General features: G+C 62.5%; 4 protein-coding genes across 4 annotated transcripts; 3 read left to right on the top strand and 1 right to left on the bottom strand.

Moving 5' to 3' along the window:
- Positions 1-1,897, top strand: CHLRE_10g459226v5 (uncharacterized protein). The gene is made up of 2 exons (XM_043067121.1): positions 1-641; positions 806-1,897. The coding sequence occupies exons 1-2, from the start codon at positions 207-209 to the stop codon at positions 1,037-1,039; spliced, it is 669 nt and encodes a 222-aa protein (XP_042920518.1). The 5' UTR covers positions 1-206; the 3' UTR covers positions 1,040-1,897.
- A 1,363-nt stretch (positions 1,898-3,260) lies between these two features.
- On the top strand, positions 3,261-9,692 carry CHLRE_10g459200v5 (uncharacterized protein). Its single transcript, XM_001698528.2, has 12 exons — positions 3,261-3,450; positions 3,657-3,695; positions 3,773-3,870; positions 3,947-4,210; positions 4,315-4,509; positions 4,654-4,793; positions 4,936-5,093; positions 5,272-5,460; positions 5,652-5,941; positions 6,136-6,462; positions 6,669-6,791; positions 7,136-9,692. Exons 2-12 carry the CDS (start codon positions 3,692-3,694, stop codon positions 8,591-8,593), a joined length of 3,246 nt encoding a protein of 1,081 aa, XP_001698580.1. The 5' UTR covers positions 3,261-3,450; positions 3,657-3,691; the 3' UTR covers positions 8,594-9,692.
- Positions 9,693-10,480: 788 nt separating this feature from the next.
- On the bottom strand, positions 10,481-12,540 carry CHLRE_10g459151v5 (uncharacterized protein). The gene is made up of 4 exons (XM_043067120.1): positions 12,302-12,540; positions 12,030-12,165; positions 11,477-11,589; positions 10,481-11,254 (listed from the first exon to the last, which is right to left on the bottom strand). Exons 1-4 carry the CDS (start codon positions 12,505-12,507, stop codon positions 10,963-10,965), a joined length of 747 nt encoding a protein of 248 aa, XP_042920517.1. The 5' UTR covers positions 12,508-12,540; the 3' UTR covers positions 10,481-10,962.
- Positions 12,541-13,380: 840 nt separating this feature from the next.
- On the top strand, positions 13,381-17,754 carry CHLRE_10g459100v5 (uncharacterized protein). Its single transcript, XM_001698527.2, has 5 exons — positions 13,381-13,729; positions 14,947-14,982; positions 15,261-15,556; positions 15,834-15,980; positions 16,124-17,754. Exons 1-5 carry the CDS (start codon positions 13,534-13,536, stop codon positions 16,589-16,591), a joined length of 1,143 nt encoding a protein of 380 aa, XP_001698579.2. The 5' UTR covers positions 13,381-13,533; the 3' UTR covers positions 16,592-17,754.
- The last annotated feature ends 17 nt before the right edge of the window (positions 17,755-17,771 follow it).

Raw genomic sequence — 17,771 nt, 5'->3', positions numbered from 1 at the left:
TTCAGAGGGGGGACCGGGCGCCGGGGGGGGCGTGCGGGGGTCAGCCCCGCGACGCCCTCAAGCACAGCAGCCCCCCGGCGCCGCCAGCACTCGGCAGCAGCGCTCAGCGAGCAGCAGCGCATGCAGCCTTTCCTTCTAGCAGCGCGTGTCATTCGTCCTGGCAACAGCGTCAGCTGCAGCAGCGTTGCAGTTGTCGGCTTGCTTTCATGGTGGCAGGTGCTGCGGGAGCAGCCTTAACGGCGCAGCCACATACCGGTGAGTGGGCGGGCGGAGTGGAGTTGTGGCAGGTCGTCGTTGTGCCGGCCTGGGGCCGTGTTTGCGTGTGGAGGACGTGCTGGTTGCGTTCGGATGCTGTGTGCGATGTGTGCGTGTGCGCGTGCTGGTGGCGTTCGTCGTGGGTGTACTGGTGTGCAAGCGCGTCTGTGTGCAAGCGTATGGTGCCGGCTGGCAGCTGGCTGGCGAGGGGGGAGACAGTCACAGCTGCAGTTGGGTGGGAGCACGGCGGCCGCCAGCACCAGAGCGGCTGCAGGGACGGCGGCAGCAGCCCAGAAGCCTTGCTTAGCCGGCGACAGCGGACTGCAGGCGACTACAGCTGGGTAGAGGGTTGCGGGCACGGCGGCACGGCGGCGGAGCGCAAGAAGGTGTGGGCAATGGAAGCAGGTGGCGTCCCTCGCATCAGCTGCTGCAGCTACGGCGGTGGTGGGGCACGGAGGGCGCGGCGTGCGGCAACCGGCAGCGGACGCTATGCGCGCTGCAGTGTGCGCGCAGCACTATGTCCGCTGCGTTGTGTTGGCGACTCTTGCAGCAGCTGCTGGCAGCGGCGCTGGGTGCTGCAGCGGGCCTGCATGCGCCGTTGACGCTTGCAGCTCACGCAGCGGGGTATGGGTACTGGCGGCTGATGATATGCAGCGTTGCAGTGGAGCGGCAGCAGCAACAGCAGCAACTACTGCTGGGCACCGCGGCCTGCCGCGCCGCAGTCGCGCGCAGTGGCGATGCTGCGCCTGCCCGACATGGCAGCACTGGCGGCGGCGGCGTGTAGCATGTACTGGTCTGGGCCTGGGCGGCGGCAGGGGGTGCCGCGCCTTACAGCGGCGCAGGCGCGCTCTTGGTTGCGAAGCGTGCGCATGTACGCACGCACACCACGTCCTCGCGCGTGCCGCTGCTGCCCGACCGCGCCGCCTGCTGCCGGTTCCCCCCTCAAGCGGGGACGTCCCAGCACGCAGCCATCTGGCGGTCTGAAGCCGCCGGCCTGCTGCCGGTGGTGGTGGTGCGTCTGCGTGCGGCCACGCTTGCAGCCAGATGCCAGCGGGGCAGCAGCGTGGTGCCAGTAGCTTTCGCTCGGCCTCAGTGGCACGCAGCGGGTGAGGGCAGTGCAGAAGGCAGCCAACCAGCAATTGAGCGTCTGTGTGACCTTGCTGGGCCAGGGCAAGAAGGCCTGCTGCGTGCGTGTGCTGTTGGTGAGGGCGTGTAGGGCGTGCGGGCCGGGTGATCGAGTGCTCGCGCTGCGTGCTTGATTTGTGTTTCGTGCTTGATTTGCGCCGTGTGCGTGTATTGGTTTACCTGCGCCGTGCCTGTCGTGCGTTTGTGCCGGGGCAAGGTGTGTCTGCGTGGGGAGGCTTGCCAGGTGTGGCCGAGCAGTGACCAGGTCCTTGCTGGAACGGACAACGCAGCAGGCAGCAGGCAGGCTGGAACAGCAGCTGCAGGGTGGCGCCGCTTCTGTCCACAGCTACACCAGGCTCGTGTTGGGCCAGCATGATCACCAGCACGTACGGCATCATGTCAGCAGTCAGGGCCCGATGCTTGAAGCAGCGTCCATTGGGCGCCGGGACAAAGTCAGCTAATTACGAAAGTGACATCCCGTTAGCCCGATCCCTACGTTCTGTAAGCCTGCCCATGGGGACTTGCGGGAAAACTGTCAGGCAAGCCGTGCCCATGCGTTCCTTGTTAGGAGTAGGGGGGGAGGATGAAGGCAATCGGGAAAGGAAGGGGCGCAGGGGCAGGGGTACGGGGCAGAGGTGAAAGCAGGAAAGGGGCTCGCATTCACGATCGTCCATGCAAGGCAGCATCGCTAGCAGGATGTGTTCTATTCTCCCCGAAGGATTGCATGGGGACAGGGCCTGGGGGTGTACGTGGCGACAGTTGCTAGAGCAGCATTTGTGCCGCCTGGCGCAGCGCCTTGCTGCGCCAGGGCGTCTTGGGAGTGGTGGTCTGAGGTATTTAGGAAGGTGCAGGAAGCATAGGGCAGGTTCTGGCCCTCCAGGGCCCGCAATCCGGGCATGCAGCATCCCAGCCCGAGGAAATTCCAGCGGGGGGGTCAAGAAGAGCTGCATGGGGCATTCCTGGCGTGGTGCACTTGGCAGAAAGCAGGGGGCCGGCCCACAAGGCCGAAGGGGGCGCGGCCCAGGCTCCTGCAAATGCCCGCGTCTGAATGGCCTATGGTTCCGAAAATGAGAAGGGGCACAAGGTACTTAGTAGCTGCTGAGGCCCCGTAGGTCGTGTGCGCGCATCCCGCAATACGGTAGCCGCAAACTAAAAGCAGGGAGGGTCAGAATGGACGTGCGGGAGGGAGGCGCAGGCAGGGGGCCACGCCACTGGGGCCACCGCAAATCATGCGAATCACTGTTGTCATACGCGACCGCTGAGGGTCGCGCGAGCCCTTACGCAGGCGTCTTCCTCCAGCGCTAACCTCTCACGCGTGACAGTTCGTAAGCGACCGCGCTTTCGCAACACGTGCAAGCGACTGATCATTCTGTGCAGGCAGCGCGCTCGCCCTGCATCGGTGCGCTGAGCTTAATAGTGGAGGTGGGTGCTGACTACGTGTGTAGGGCGCGCAGCGGTGTTGCGCGACCAGCCGTGGTGCACGCCCGCCCGACACAACAGAATGTCGCTGGCGGGGACTATATTTGCAACCCTTCTCCCGCACAGTGCGACGTGACGTTGTCTCTCACACGCACCGCACCAATTGGCGGGTGCGCTCAGCGTAAAGCGCGTAAAAACAATTACGCGTTGAGCGTTCACTGGCATGTGCGAACCCGAAGCCGCGCCCCCCACCAAATCCTCCTCTATCCTCGGGCACCCGCGCACGGACAATAACATGACGCAGCCCCATTACAAAGCTATTCCTGCAGCTGTACGAGCGCGAACCGCGGCGTTCGGGGAGCGCGGAATTTTGCCGGGGCCCATGCATCGTACGCCTGCATGGGCTAGGGTCACGCCCTTCTTTTATGCGGCGCTCACCGAGTCAATGTCATTACACACCTCCCTTGTACTTAAGGGAGCGCAGCGAGTCCCTTTCCACACAACTTAGGCGACTCTCGGCGGTCACATTTGGACCAAACTTGCTTCTGACTCTTCAGTCGTTCACCTTGCGGCCTTGTCCCCAGCGCAGCTTGTGCTGACAGCGAACAATAGCAAAGCAATAGTTCCAGGCCGCGTTGGCGGCTTGACGAGGTGAGCTCAGAGCCCTTGATTGGTTGTTGGGCACCCAGCTTGGTCTTCGTTTCGGGGGCCCAGGCCCCTTGTGCGACCGTTAATTGCAATCACACGAAGCCTCTTGGCACCATGATGCATACAAATACTTTTTGGACACGGTATCTGGACTGGGGCTTTGTAATTGGCCGCCATAACTAAGCGAAGCCCCATTCCCTTTGCCGCAGTCGCGAATTGAGGCGTCGCGCTGACACTAGCAACCATGGGTAAGCGCACAGCCACAGCGCATGGTCAGCGCGCGCGTGCGCCGGTCCTCACGTGCGCTTCGCTTACTTTTGCGCAGGCAATGAGGGCGAGGTTAAGGTGGCGGTCAACGGGACCTCTATTGAGGAGGTCAACTTTGAGAAGATTGATCTGAAGGAGGCGCTGTCAATTCTGAACGTAAGTCGGACGCCGCCGCGAAGAAACGCATCGTCGCCCAGTCGCTCTTATTAACGCGAACCCATTTATCGCGCAGACGACGCCTCATGGACTATCCTCCGCGGAGGCAGACAAGCGCCTTGCGGAGTATGGGCCGAACCGCCTGCCGGAGAGCAAGCGCATTCCGCTCCTGGTGTTCCTCGGCTACATGTGGAACCCTCTTTCGTGGGCTATGGAGGCCGCGGCCATTATCGCTATTGCTCTGCTGGATTACGCTGATTTCGCCCTCATCGTGGGCCTGCTGTTCCTCAACGCCGTGATCAGCTACGTCGAGGAGTCGAGTGCGGACAATGCAATCAAGGTAAGCTTGTGTGCTGCAGTCCTTGTCCAGCGAAAGACGTGTAACCTCACTGCACCGCGTGGTGCATCAGGCTGTTAACGTTGGTGGCTATTACCCCCGCGCAGGCGCTGGCGGGAGCACTGGCACCCAAGTGCAAAGTCATTCGAGACGGCACGCTACAAACCATGGAGGCGGTCAACCTTGTCCCCGGCGACGTTGTGGTCATGAAGTTTGGTGACATCGTGGCCGCTGACGTGAAGCTCTTCTCCGACGACCCGCAGCATCCGTTCGATTCACACTCTGAGGAGGTGCCCATGCAGGTGCGCATGTGCAGCAACCATTCGTGTCGCCAGCACAGTTCGTATAGCCCGTACCTCGCTCAACGCCATCCCTTCCCGCTTCCCTTCCCGCTTCCCTTCGTCATGTGTTGTTACTCACTCTTGGGGCTTGCTTTCAATTCACAGATTGACCAGGCCGCCCTGACCGGTGAGTCGCTGCCCGCCAAGAAGCACACCGGTGACGTCGCCTTCTCTGGCTCTGCCATCAAGGCTGGCGAGCGCCACGCCGTCGTGTACGCCACCGGCATCAACACCTTCTTCGGCAGGTGCGCAACACCTGGAAGCATGGTCCAGCTAGCCTTCTCAACCCCTCCGTATCACAGTTTCCTCAAGCCTTCTCGATTGTTCGCACCAATACCCTGAAACGAACGCTAACACCCGATCCGCTGCCGGCTTTCTCACGTGCAGGGCTGCTGCGCTGATCAGCGGCACGCACAACGTCGCCAACCTGCAGATCATCATGACCAAGATCGGAGGCGTGTGCCTGGTGACCATCGGTGTCTGGGTGGTGATTGAGCTGGCCGTGCAGTTCGGCCACTACGGCCACGGCTGCACTTCCGGCGAGGGTGAGTGCAACGGATGCGGTCTGGACGCGCAAGTTATGCCTGTACTTGCACGGGGTTGGCCGCAATTAGAGTAGACGCACAGGTACCAAGCGACAAGCCCTAGGCAGGCTCATTGGCACGCTTCCAGCTCACGGTCTGACGTCTCCCGTATCTTGCCACCTCCGCCCGCGCCGCGCAGAGGGCTGCCCCACCCTGACCAACATGCTGGTGATCCTGGTCGGTGGTATCCCCATTGCCATGCCCACCGTGCTGTCCGTCACCCTGGCTCTGGGCGCTGCCAAGCTGGCCAAGGAGGGCGCCATTGTGGCCCGCATGAGCGCTGTGGAGGAGATGGCCGGTATGGACATTCTGTGCTCGGACAAGACCGGTGAGTGGGGCCGGCGGAGTGAAGGCGGGCGGGCTGGGCGGTGCGGATGGCACCGGGCTGGGTGGACCTGGGCAGGAGTACCGAGGTAAGGCAAGTCAAAAGTGGTGGGACTGGGCACAAAGCTGGTATAGCTTAGCTTGCCTGCGCGCGCTCACCCGCTTCTCCCTTGCCAACACTGCCGCACCGTTCAGGCACCCTTACGCTGAACAAACTGTCGATCGACATGAACACCATCTACAAGTGCGAGCCCGGTATCACCAACGACGACGTGGCCAAGTACGGCGCGCTGTCGGCCGACGTTGCCGGCGAGGAGCCCATCGACATGGTGCTCTTCAACAACTACGCCAACGCCAAGGACCTGGCCGCCCGTTACAAGAAGATCAAGTGGGTGCCCTTCAACCCCACCGACAAGTTCACCGCCATCACGCTCATGGACCAGGAGACCGGCCGCGTCTTCCGCCTGCTCAAGGGCTCGCCCCAGGTGCGCCGGCCGTGGCTTTGGGGTCGGTGTGGAAATCAGGACGCTGTATGGCGATGTCGCGGCAGGGCAAGGCGGGCGTGTGAGTTGCAGTCCGGCGATAATGCCGGGGCTGGTGGTATGTAGCCCCAAAACTGCTGTACCTGAAAGCGCCAGTTTCTCACGCTCTACGCCTCGCCCTGCCGCGCCACACACAGGTGGTTCTGGGCAAGGCGTACAACAAGGACACTCTGGCCGACAACGTGAACGCCAAGATGGTGGAGTTCGCCAACCGCGGCTTCCGCTCCCTGGGTGTGGCCATGGCCGAGGGCGATGGCGCTGACGGCAAGCACGAGTGGCACATGCTGGCGCTGCTGCCCCTGTTCGACCCGCCCCGCCACGACACCAAGGACACCATCGAGTACTGCCACGGCCAGGGCATTGAGGTGAAGATGGTGACTGGCGACCACCTGCTGATCGGCAAGGAGACCGCCAAGATGCTGGGCATGGGCACCGTCATGTACCCCTCGGAGGTCCTGATCAAGGTGCGCGTTTGCTCTGGGGAATGGGAGCTCATGGGAGACGGCGCGGTCTTGGGAAAGGGTGCGGGCTAGAAAGCGTTGGAAGCGGCAAAAGTCAGGGAGTTGAAGGGCAGACAACCAGCAAGCTCAGTGGGGCAAGGGCTGCAGATGTATCGTATCAGTACAGGAGTCTGACCGTTCAGGCTGCGCGTCTTGTTCGCTCGCTGCAGGCCAAGAACGGCGACAAGGGCGCCCTGGGCGACTTCCGCGACGTGACCCACATGGTGGAGTCGTGCAACGGCTTTGCTGAGGTGTTCCCCGAGCACAAGTACGAGATCGTGGCCATCCTGCAGGTGTGGAAGGCTCGCAAGAGGGTGGGGGGAGGCGAGGCGAGGCGAACTGGGCGCGGGGGTATGGCGAAGCCCTGTGGAGGCGGGTGAAGGCGAGGCAAAGGGAAACGGACCGTAAAGGGGGCAAGAGCACCAACGGGTTCGGCAAATGGTGAAGGAAGGAATCGGCGAGTAGGTCAATAAGGGGCGCCGGGGGAGTGGAAGGGCTACAGACCAGAGCCGTCGCAGGCGGCAGGATCAGAGTAGGGAGCTCAGGCGCAGGCGGATCTCCGGGCGTGTGCTTTCTGGGTCGTCGCTCTCGGTCAGGTTCTGACCTGCCATCCTTCTCCTCCCGTTGCCACCAACAGGAGGCCGACCACGTCGTGGGCATGACCGGCGACGGTGTGAACGACGCGCCTGCGCTGAAGAAGGCCGATGTGGGTATCGCTGTGGCCGGCGCCACTGATGCCGCCCGCGGTGCCGCCGACATCGTGCTGACCGAGGCGGGCCTGTCCGCCATCAAGACCGCCGTGCTGGGCGCGCGCAAGATCTTCCAGCGCATGACCACCTACTCCAAGTACACGGTGGCCATGACCTTCCGTATCTGCTTCACCTTTGGCCTGCTGACCGTCATCTACGACTGGTACTTCCCCACCATTCTGATTGTGATCATGGCCGTGTTCAACGACGGCGCCATGATTGCGCTGGCCAAGGACCGCGTGGAGCCCAGCCGCCAGCCCAACGCCTGGAACCTGAAGAACATCTTCCTGATGGGCATTGTGTACGGCCTGTACCTCACCCTGTCCACCTGGGCGCTGTACCAGACCGCCTGCAAGACCAGCTTCTTCGAGGACCACTTCCCCATCTTCTCGCTGGACGACCGCCACATCACCCTGCAGAACTGGTGCACCGGCTACATCACCAACCAGCTGAACCTCAACCCGACCGCCAGCATCTGCACCATGCCCACCTACCTGGCGCAGTTCGACAGCCAGGCGGCTTGCATTGAGGAGATGGGCGGCGAGCAGATCATCAACCAGTGCATGGCCGAGCAGCGCTACATCCGCGGCGCCATGCTGCGCTCGCTGATCTACAACCACGTCTCCATCTCCGGCCAGGCGCTGGTGCTGGTGGTGCGCAACCAGGGCTTCTCCCTCATGGAGCGCGCCGGCAGCCTGACCTACATCGCCTTCGTGCTGGCCCAGATCGGCTCCACCGTCATCTCGGTCTTCGGCTTCGGCGGCTACGTGCCCCCTCGCCACCGCTTCACCGACTGCCAGTTCTGCAGCTACTCTGACTACACCCCCGTCAAGTTCTTCCCCAGCAAGGAGGTGCCCATGGCCGGCACCGAGTCGGTGTACACGGCCTCCGTGCTGGGCTGCCTGGGCTACGTGCTGGTGGCCTGGATCTGGACGGGCATCTGGTACGTGCTGCTGGACCCCATCAAGTGGGCGCTGTGCTGGATGCTCAACGAGGACGGCTTCCGCGACATGGCCACCATGAAGCACGAGCGCCGCCAGGAGCTGGGCCGCACCTCGCAGCAGAAGGCCGCCGACGTGGGCGTGACCGGCATGACCGTGCCCACCGCCTCCAACCCGCTGGGCCGCGCCTCGATCCAGAAGCCCGTCACCATGGTGCTGGACCGCGCCTCGGCCGCCCTGGTGCCCGTGCACCGCACCAGCGACGGCCTGGTGCGCGTGTCGGCCGACCCCGCCAAGGCCCGCGACCTGGCGCGCCGCAGCCGCCTGAACGAGGGCATGCAGCGCACCAGCGGCGGCGCGCACGCTGCCGGCCACACCGGCCAGAAGGAGATCACGCGCGCTTAAAGCGCGAGTGTGGCTTTTTGAGAGCCCCGCTGGCGCGCATTGGGCTCTGGCGCTGCGCTTGGTGTGAGGAGGAGCTGGAGCGGCGATTGGGCGTGCGGAGGGCGCGCCAGCTGGCGGGATGAATGGGCTGGTAGCGGCTAGCGGTGATGCGTGGAGGCAGCGCATGCGCCAGTGAGTACAGCACATACACATGCGCTGGGCATGGACGCTGACGCATCAGCGGCCGCTTTGCGCGCAGCTCGCGGACGGATTTGGTGTTTGGTTTAGCCCACATTGCAGGTCTCGTGAGTGTGTTGGCCTTATTGAGCAGCAGATAGCACAGAAGGACGGTACTGCAACATCAAGGGCGTTATAGTCATGGGGTTTGTGGATTAAGCCGCATCAACATTTTGTGTGGTATCTAGCTTAGCATGCGTTATCCGTGCAGCAGGATACGTTGGCAGCCTTTTGAGGTGGGTTTTGGAGATGTGCGCCGCGGGGCAACTGGCGCCGCCGTCCCGAGACCACGCTACTAAGGGTATGAACGGCAGATAACTGGGGAGCGGCAATTTTTGAGTGCAGGCCTGACCGAGAGGAGACTCGATGAGCATGACCTGTGAATTCGCTTGTGTGGGTGTCTAATTGTGGCCTGTGTACCGTCAGCACGTTGGGCAAGGCGGGTGCGCTGTTACTAGTGCTTACGCACGGCGCGCGGCATGGGACGAGGCCAAAACTGAGGCATGCGTGTCTGTCCGTGTCCCTGTGGATTCGTGACCTGATGCGCTTTGCTGTGCTGTTGTGCTTCGTGTGTACCTCGGGACGAATCGGATGGGACCCGGCGGAGCCGACTGGGGCAACTTCTGGGAGATCAAAGAGGCTGCGGGGGTATGTTGAGCCACGTGCCGCAGCCGTTGACTCAGGAGGCCCGTGGCTGTCGTCGTGGAGCGAGGAGATAAAATGAATAGAGTGCCACTGTATCAAGAAAGACAGAGGAGAGAGGAGGACAGGGGCTGCACTGTGCGACCAGAGAGGACTGCTTGCGGAATGCTCGCTGCGAGAGCAATGGTGTGGGAAAGTGCTGCGCTCCTATGAAGAGGGCGCCATGTAACCAAATGATGCGGGTTTGGGCCGAATCCCTTTCTTGCACAAGGCGGCTTGGCCTGCAGATGGACAAGGGATGTCAGCTTTGTACAGCTGGAGAATGGGCTGAGCCTCCGTACGCTTGGGAGCTAATAGGCGTGTAACGCCCCGTCAGAGCCTCCATGCCGCTACGACGCGCAGGCGCATCGGCTAGGGAAAGTCGGGTTGGAGCCGTGCGGGATTTCCCGCGTCACGCATGCGTGCCTGGTCACGTTCCCAAACACCCAAAGCATTTCTTTCGCCTCCTGCCATACTCAACACCTCCCCGGCGCCCCACGCTCAAAGGGCAAGGCGCGGGGCGGGGGCGACCTCGGGGCTTCTCGGCATTCTGTTTTGACAAGTGTTCCCCGATCACGGGACAAGGGGTGTCAGCTTTGTACAGCTGGAAAATGGGCTGAGCCCCCGTACGCTTGGGAGCTGATAAGCATGTAACGCCCCGTCAGAGCCTCCATGCCGCTACGACGCGCAGGCGCATCGGCTAGGGACACTCGGGTTGGGGTCGTGCGGGATTTCCCGCGCCACGCATGCGTGCCTTGTCACGTTCCCAAACACCCCAAGCATTTCTTTCGCCTCCTGCCATAATCAACACCTCCCCGGCGCCCCACGCTCAAAGGGCTAGGCGCGGGGCGGGGGCGACCTCGGGGCTTCTTGGCATCCTGGCGCGTCGGCAGGCATGGCTCGGCAAGTCGCTCAAAATTTTCGATATACTTCCCCGCCTTGCTTGCCGCCAACATAGTTTGCCTTAGAGACTGCATATCAGCGGGCACCGGATGCTTTCCTCGCGACCTCGCGAAAGTCAATTGTCCATGGACGCGCGAAGGCACTTCTCGCTCCGCCCGAATTTTCCCTGCCACCTATTTACATGCAATAGGCATTAACAAATACTAATACGTAGCACTCGCGGTTTGCGCCAGTATGCTATGTTTTGCCGACACCACGCACGCACGCACGCACGGACAGGGGTGTTCCTGGGGGGCTTCGCCCCCCCCCTGGAACGCTTCGCTGGGGGGGCTCAGCCCAAAAATGGGCTGAGCCCCTCCACAGTCTGAGGCCGAACAACCTCATCGCCCGGACATAGCCGGGGTCGGTTTCCACAGGCACATAGCCAAACCAGGTGCCTATCTAGCTATCGCGATGCCACAGCAGAGCCAACCGTAGCCAGACGCAGCAACAGCCGCACTACTTGTCATGCCGCTACGCATGCCCTGCCAGCCCCACCGCGAACCGCTACCTTGACACCAGCCGGCTCCTCAGCCTGCGCGCTTGCGCCGCTTCTTGGGCGGCGCTGCGCTCTCCTCCTCCACGTGGCCTTTCCCGCCCCCTCCGCTACCAAGATGCGCACACGCGCCGCCGCCGCTGCCGCTGCCGCTGCCGCCGCCGCTGCCGCCGCCGCCGCCACCGCCACCGCCGCCGCCGCCACCGCCGCCGCCGCCGCCGCCACCGCCGCCAGTCTGCACTCTGCAGTGATGCAGGTCGCGTGTGCCCCAGCAGCATCTCCACCAGCGCGTGCCGGATGTTGGTTGCGGAGTTGACGTCACGTCCCTGCACCGTCGGGAGGGTAGAGTGAGTGAGTCCCACTGAGCCACCCACGACTGAGCCGTCACCCAGCCGTCACCCACTGAGCCCCAGTGAGCCCACGACTGAGCCCCACTGAGCCCCACTGAGCCCTCACCCAGCCACCCATCACCCACTGAGCCCCACTGAGCCGTCACCCAGCCACCCAGCCACCACCCAGCCAGCCGCCCGCCCGCAAAGTGGACTCACCCACACCGTCCCGCAGTGGTTGCGCACTTGGACTTGGTGAGCACGTGAGCTACGACCGCCTGCAGGCAGCGCTGCCCGTCGCCGAGCAAGCGCCGCCCGCACTTCCCACACACCTGGGGAGGGAGCGAGGGGGCAGGAGTACAGTACTTGCTGGCTACGCGGCTACATGTACACGAGCCCCATCCTGTCCACCCGACCACCTGTCTACTCATTCCAACCCGTCTGCTCTCATCTTGCCTGTGATGTGTAGAACTCGTTTGACAAGGTGGGGGACGAAGGCCAGTCGGGTGGTTTGGGGGCGAAGGCCAGTCGGGAGGTTGGGACGAATGCCAGTCGGGCGGCAGGGGCGCAAGCGCTCGGGGGGCTCAGCCCCAAAAGTAGGGAAGGTTTCCGCTCCGTGCTGCTGAACTGATTGGCGGCCATGCCTGCTAGCTCTCCGTCCGTGAACGACTGTACCATCACGCCTTGCAGCTCGCCGCCCGGCAGGAATGCCGCGTAGGCCACCTCTGAGGCGTCGCACACCGCCCGCAGCATCAGCGCCGGCTGGGTGAGCTTCGCCCAACGACGTCTGGCCGTTCTTGATGTACAGCGGGCCCAGGAACAGGCGCGCCTGTCGCAGCACCGCTGGTGCCTCTGCTACCCAGGCATCCCATGACTCCTTGCCCGCCAGCGCGCGCGCGGTCAGGCGGCTGTACAGCGGGGCCAGCGACACCGCCGGCGTCCAGGCCATGACGACCTTGCCCGCCAGTCGCGCCACCTCACGCGCCAAGAGGTGCCCTTGGGCCTCTAGCTGGGCCAGTAGCTGCTCGAACCCCTCAATCTTACTTGTCTGCCGGCACCGAGAACGCCAGGGCGTCCGTGTCTACCTCGAAGCCCAGGAAGCGGGCGCGCGGGGCTGGTACCAGTTGGCACTTCTGCAGGCTGAGCGTGAATCCCAACGCCGCAAGCAGACTGACCACCGCCCCGCACTGGTACTCCGCGCGCGCCTTTTCTGCCGCTGAGCCCGACTCATCGTCGATGAGGGAGGCCATCAGGGCTCCCCAGTCCCTGATGGGGCGGAAGATCTCCTGTGCGTGCGTTCGTGCGTGCGTGCGTGCGTGCGTGCGTGCGTGCGTGCGTGCGTGCGTGTGTGTGTGTGTGTGTATGTGCGTGCGTGCGTGCGTGCGTGCGTGCGTGCGTGCGTGCGTGCGTGCGTGCGTGCGTGCGTGCGTGTGTGTGTGTGTGTGTGTGTGTGTGTGTGTGTGTGTGTGTGTGTGTGTGTGTGTGTGTGTGTGTGTGTGTGTGTGTGTGTGTTAAAAACAACAAAACGAAGCCCGCCCAAGAGGCGCCGGAGTTACTTACGGATACCTACCGAATACCGAGCGTCATGTTGCCGTCTGTGTTCGCACCCGCATGCGTGCGCTGGGTTCTCGTCTCTTTTGCCCTTGGCCGCCCTCATCCTAGCCCATCATGCGCTTCCATCCGTTCCCTCCCCGCCCTTCATCTCTAGGTCTTCCCCCCTTCTCCGTCCCTCTCCGCCCTCGCACCCCCAGGTAAGCCTCCTCACGCTCCCGCCTACCTGCCCTACACCTGCCGGTCGGGGCAGGATCGCCGCCACCGCCGGCGCCTCCGCTGCGCATGTTGGGGCGCTCCAGCCCCCCCGCTGAGGTATGGGGGGTTCCCCATGGACCGGAGCACCCCCCGCATGGGGAGAACCGCATGTGGCTCCCCCCTCGTGGGGAGGGCCCTCGGCTCCCCAAAATGTCGTCATCGCGGGACACCACGCCCGCGCCCTCCACCAGAAATCCCAGCCCTCCCCCGTTCTCAGAAGGGCTTCCCGTAGCTCCCCGCGGCTCCATGCCCGCTTAGCTCGTGCCCAGCACGGTGCCTAGTAGTGCCCAGTGCCAGTACCTGCCACAAATCTAAATACAGCACATACAACGAAGCTCTATTGCACGCGCTTGCTTCGTCTTGGAGGAGGGGGCTTGATGGAGGTGGTCATTTCCGGTCGGGAATCGCAGCGACCCCCTTCACCACGCTTACAATAAAACGAAGGGCGATCTTCGGGCGTTGCGAGCATGGCGAATGAACTAGAGCGGGTTCGTTCAGACATTTCGAGGTACGAGGACCGGTGCGCCGAGGTTGAAGAGGAGCTCCGACAACCGCTGAACAAGAAGCAGCGAGACAAGCGGGAGAAGGAGCTGATCCTCCTGCTGGCCAACTTGGTGGAGCTTCGGAAGGAGAAGAACCTGGCGCAGGAGGCGCAGGAACGGAGTAAGTGAGACCGGCTACGGCTGCTCGCTTTTGTGATCTAGCAGGGCGGTATGCATGCCGCGTGAAGCCGCCTTGTGAGTTGCGCCCAACCCGGCTCCTGGCGCTCTCCCAGACCTCCGCCGCGTGTCAGCACTACTTGCGCCCAACCCCGCTCCCCACACCAGAAGCGGCATGCCGTGCTCACCTGCATGTGCCGCCCGGCCGTTCCCACGTCGTGCAGGCGAGTAGGCCTTACGGGCTAGGGACCTGCGATCGCGTGTTGGTTCCCTTGTGCTCGTCTAGGACCCGCCGATCCCGTTGCAAACCCCAATCGTTGCATCTAGGCCTCAGTGCAGCTGCTGGCCCCAGGGGCTAATGATCATGGCTGTTGCATGGGCCTTGACCGCTGCCATTATACGGCTCAGGTGTCGGCGTAGATGCGCGGGGCGGGCATGCACCACCCCTGGTGCTTGAGGAAGTTGGGTTTCATGATGACGTTGGGTGGGGGCAACCATATGCAGCAAGCCAGGGGTATGCAAGCTGGCATGCTAGGGGCCTGCAACCCGCCGTGCTGCTGACCACAAGGCCCCGACTGCTTCCCGAGCGCTGGAGTATGGGGATTCGCGCAGACCCGCATACAGCACCCGTGTGGCCCACGGCTTTTATCTTTTGAGAACATACACCCGTATGCAAGCATTATTTCTCCAAACCCGCCCCACAACCCACACGTATCATCGAGCAGGCGCATCGGCGTGCAAACACTCACCTGCATGTGCCCGTTGGCCGGCGGTTGCGTGTTGTAATGTCTTCGAACGCAATTTGTACCACCCTTGAGGGTCCTGCCAGGCCAGCGTTGTTGCGAACTTGTTGCTGGCATACGGCCGCTGCGGCTGGCCCCGGCCCCGGACAGCGGGGGAGCTGGCGGTGACTGTGGGCCCTCTGCGGTCGCAATGACTTCGCGCAGACCACACGTCGCACCGTGGGGCCTACGTTTTTTCCCTTTCAAGGTGATGCATGCAGCTAGAGCAGATGTAGGGTGTGGATGGTCCAGCGGCTCTCCCAGGCTTTGACGCTGTTGTGGCGCGCATTCGTCTTGGAAATGCGCTTGCTTCCGATCACCGCGGAAGCACGCTTCGCACCCAACCCTACACCGCATCACACGCGTCGTATCGAGCACGTGCAGCGGCACATTGTTGCTCAACTTGCGTGTACCTTCCGGTTGCTCCCACATCGTGCAGGCGCGGCGGCTGGCCAGTTGAGCGCAGCAGCGTTCGGTGAGTTCCTCCGCGGAACGTTGTCGAACGGATTGCGCCACCCCTGCCATCCTGTGTTTGGCCTGACTCTCTGCTGGGGTGGAGCGTGCGCTGGGGCCTGCACGGTTGTCGGTATGTATAATGCCCAAGACCTACCAAGCTGCGCACCCAGCTTTTTGCTTTTGGCCCGCCGAAATGAATGGATATTTGGGGGCCAAAACCAAGTACTTGACTTGCTGCCGGCCGTACTTCCCACTGTCCACCCACGCGCCTATGCCACCTCACACTTTTGGGTGCAGGTGCTCTCAACCAGAAGCTGGACATCGTTCTGGCCCAGCAGCAGGTGATAAGCCAGCAGTACCAGGCGATCCTGACATCGATAACTTCCAGCGCTCACCTGCCACCGTCGTCACTCGATTCAGCAGCCCGTCAGAACCTGCGGGAAGACGTGCTGCTAAAGTACAAGGCGGTAGATGGCAAAGGCTGGACGTGGTGTTTGGTCACTGGCCGGTTCTGGCCACCGCTTCCAGACACCAATGCGCCTCACGTGCGGGCTTGCCACATCTTCCAGCGCAAGTGGGGCATCACTGAGTGGGTACGTATTGTCTGGGTGCTGTCAATTGTGCACATCATCCCAAGGATGACGGAAGCAAGCGTTCAAGTGGTGTTCGTTGCAATGGCTTTGTCCTGTGCGTGTAGCGGAAAATACATACGCCCAGGGGTGTCCGACGGCTTGCATCTGTCTGTGGCTCACTGAGTAGCGCTCGCTTAATGCGAGCTGGCCCTACATCGCTTGTAGGGCCTCTTCTTCTCTCGTAACTACGCGCGACCATACTTTGCACTGCCATCTCCCATTATGCGCATGCATGTAGGCTGGGCTCGAGCTGGGGCCCTCGTTGGATACGCCTATCAACGTGATCCCAACGCACGCTGGTGTGGAGCACGCATTCGACGGGTTTCAGGTCATCGTGCTGCCCAGCCAGGCTGAGGAGGACGAGGACGGCGAGACCATCTTCACGGTGGGTTTGTGCATGCCCCACCGAGATGCACAAGCCTCAGTGCAATGATTGCATCTGCATGGAGTTTTGGGCCATAACGTCGGATATGGGATATGCAGTGCTGATTGCCGACTTGAATGGGCCGTTTCGCGATCCGCGCGCAGGTGCACGTGCTGGATCCGGAACTCCTGCATAAGACCGTGTACGGTGAGTTCAAGAGCCGGCAGCACGAGAACAGCACCCCCTGTGCCGAGCCGCCATCCGAGCTGGCGGCCATCACATTCATGGACATCGACAAGACACCGCTCAAGTTCAGGCCGGATTCGGACATGCGGCCGGCGAAGCGGTGCTTTATGGCACATGCACTATGGGCGCTCACGTTTGCCAAGGTGCGCAAGTGGCCGGTGGACCCGGGCATCCGCGTGACCGTGGACAGCTTCGGCTGGAGATCACCCACTTTCATGGAGGCAAGGGAGAGGACGCAGCTGTGGGTTCACATGCAGGCAGCCGGTGTGGCTGCCGGGCTGCCGGCAGGCCCTATCGACGGGCTGCTGGCAGACGAGCTGCCGGCAGACGAGCTGCCGGCAGGCTCCATTGACGGGCTACCCACGAGCGCTGTAGGCAGCGGCTGAGGGTGGAGCGTTGTGCACGCATGTCCTCGTACCGTTGGAGCTCGTGTACACAACGGTCCTCTTAGTCCGAGATGTATGCGGGGAGCCGTCAATTCAGCAGGCTCGGAAGACAGGGCGGTGGGGTGGCGGCGTGACGCATGACAGGGCAAGGAAGGTAGGATGTGTGGGGCGTTAGGGTCGGGAGGAGATGAGAGTCATGTTGCGCGCATTGGCCTGCCATGGCGTGCAGTGGAGGATGCGTACAGATCCCAGCACAGGTGTGGTGGGTGCGGTGGGTTACAGGCAGGGCGAGAGGGGGGCATCCTTGCGTAGTGCTGAGACCACCTCCTCACTGCCCATGCACGTACTCCCCATGTGTACTCAAGCGATACGGCCTAGATGCACTAGACACTATCTACAATGCTCAAAACCGCTCTGATTTTGAATCCAGCTGCTGCTCGCTTCGCTCGGGGGCATTAAGCCCCAAAGGGCGGTTTTAAGCATTGTAGATAGTGTCTAGTGCATCTGGGCCGTACCGCTTGAGTACACATGGGGAGTACGTGCATGGGCAGGGAGGAGGTGGTCTCTGGAGCTTCTAGTAAACTTGAACGGAACTTAAGACAGGTTATGAAGGAGGGAAGCGGATAAATAGGCTGGCGAGGTAGCGCATGCTGGGTAGGCGAAGGCCGAGGAGAGAAGGGCGGGGGAAGCCGCCGTATGTCGGAGGATGGGGCCCCATGCGTGAACGTGGCTCGAAAGACGGACTGTTTTGGTTGCACCGGTATCGTGCGAGTTATTATTTTACTTAGCGTTTGGCGTACTAGCCGTTGGACGCCCACCCTACTTGTTTTTACGCATACTCTGCGAAATGGAGGCTTGCTACCTAGCGCGGTTTTGAGTCACTCTTGTGTTTTCATCCTGGGGGGTGGTCTCTGCCCGGCGACTAGGAATGGCCGGGCAGACCCGTGCTGGTTAGTAGGCGGCGTAGAAATTAGACGGTCGCGGGGCTGGGGCCAAGGGACGCGGCGTGCGACTGTGTTTAGGCACGCCGCCCAAGTAAGGGCACAGCCGCTTACTCCCCATACCCATTTGCCCTCCCCGGGTGATGAACGTTTGCAAACTTGAGCAAGACGATGATTATGACTTGCATTGCGGTATGCGGAATGCTGTAATTGGTGGGTGATTGTTTCGATTCCGAAGC

The sequence above is a fragment of the Chlamydomonas reinhardtii genome, chromosome 10, assembly GCF_000002595.2.
Source record: "Chlamydomonas reinhardtii strain CC-503 cw92 mt+ chromosome 10, whole genome shotgun sequence".
Lineage (NCBI taxonomy): Eukaryota > Viridiplantae > Chlorophyta > Chlorophyceae > Chlamydomonadales > Chlamydomonadaceae > Chlamydomonas > Chlamydomonas reinhardtii.
This window is presented reverse-complemented; position numbering and strand designations above follow the sequence as displayed.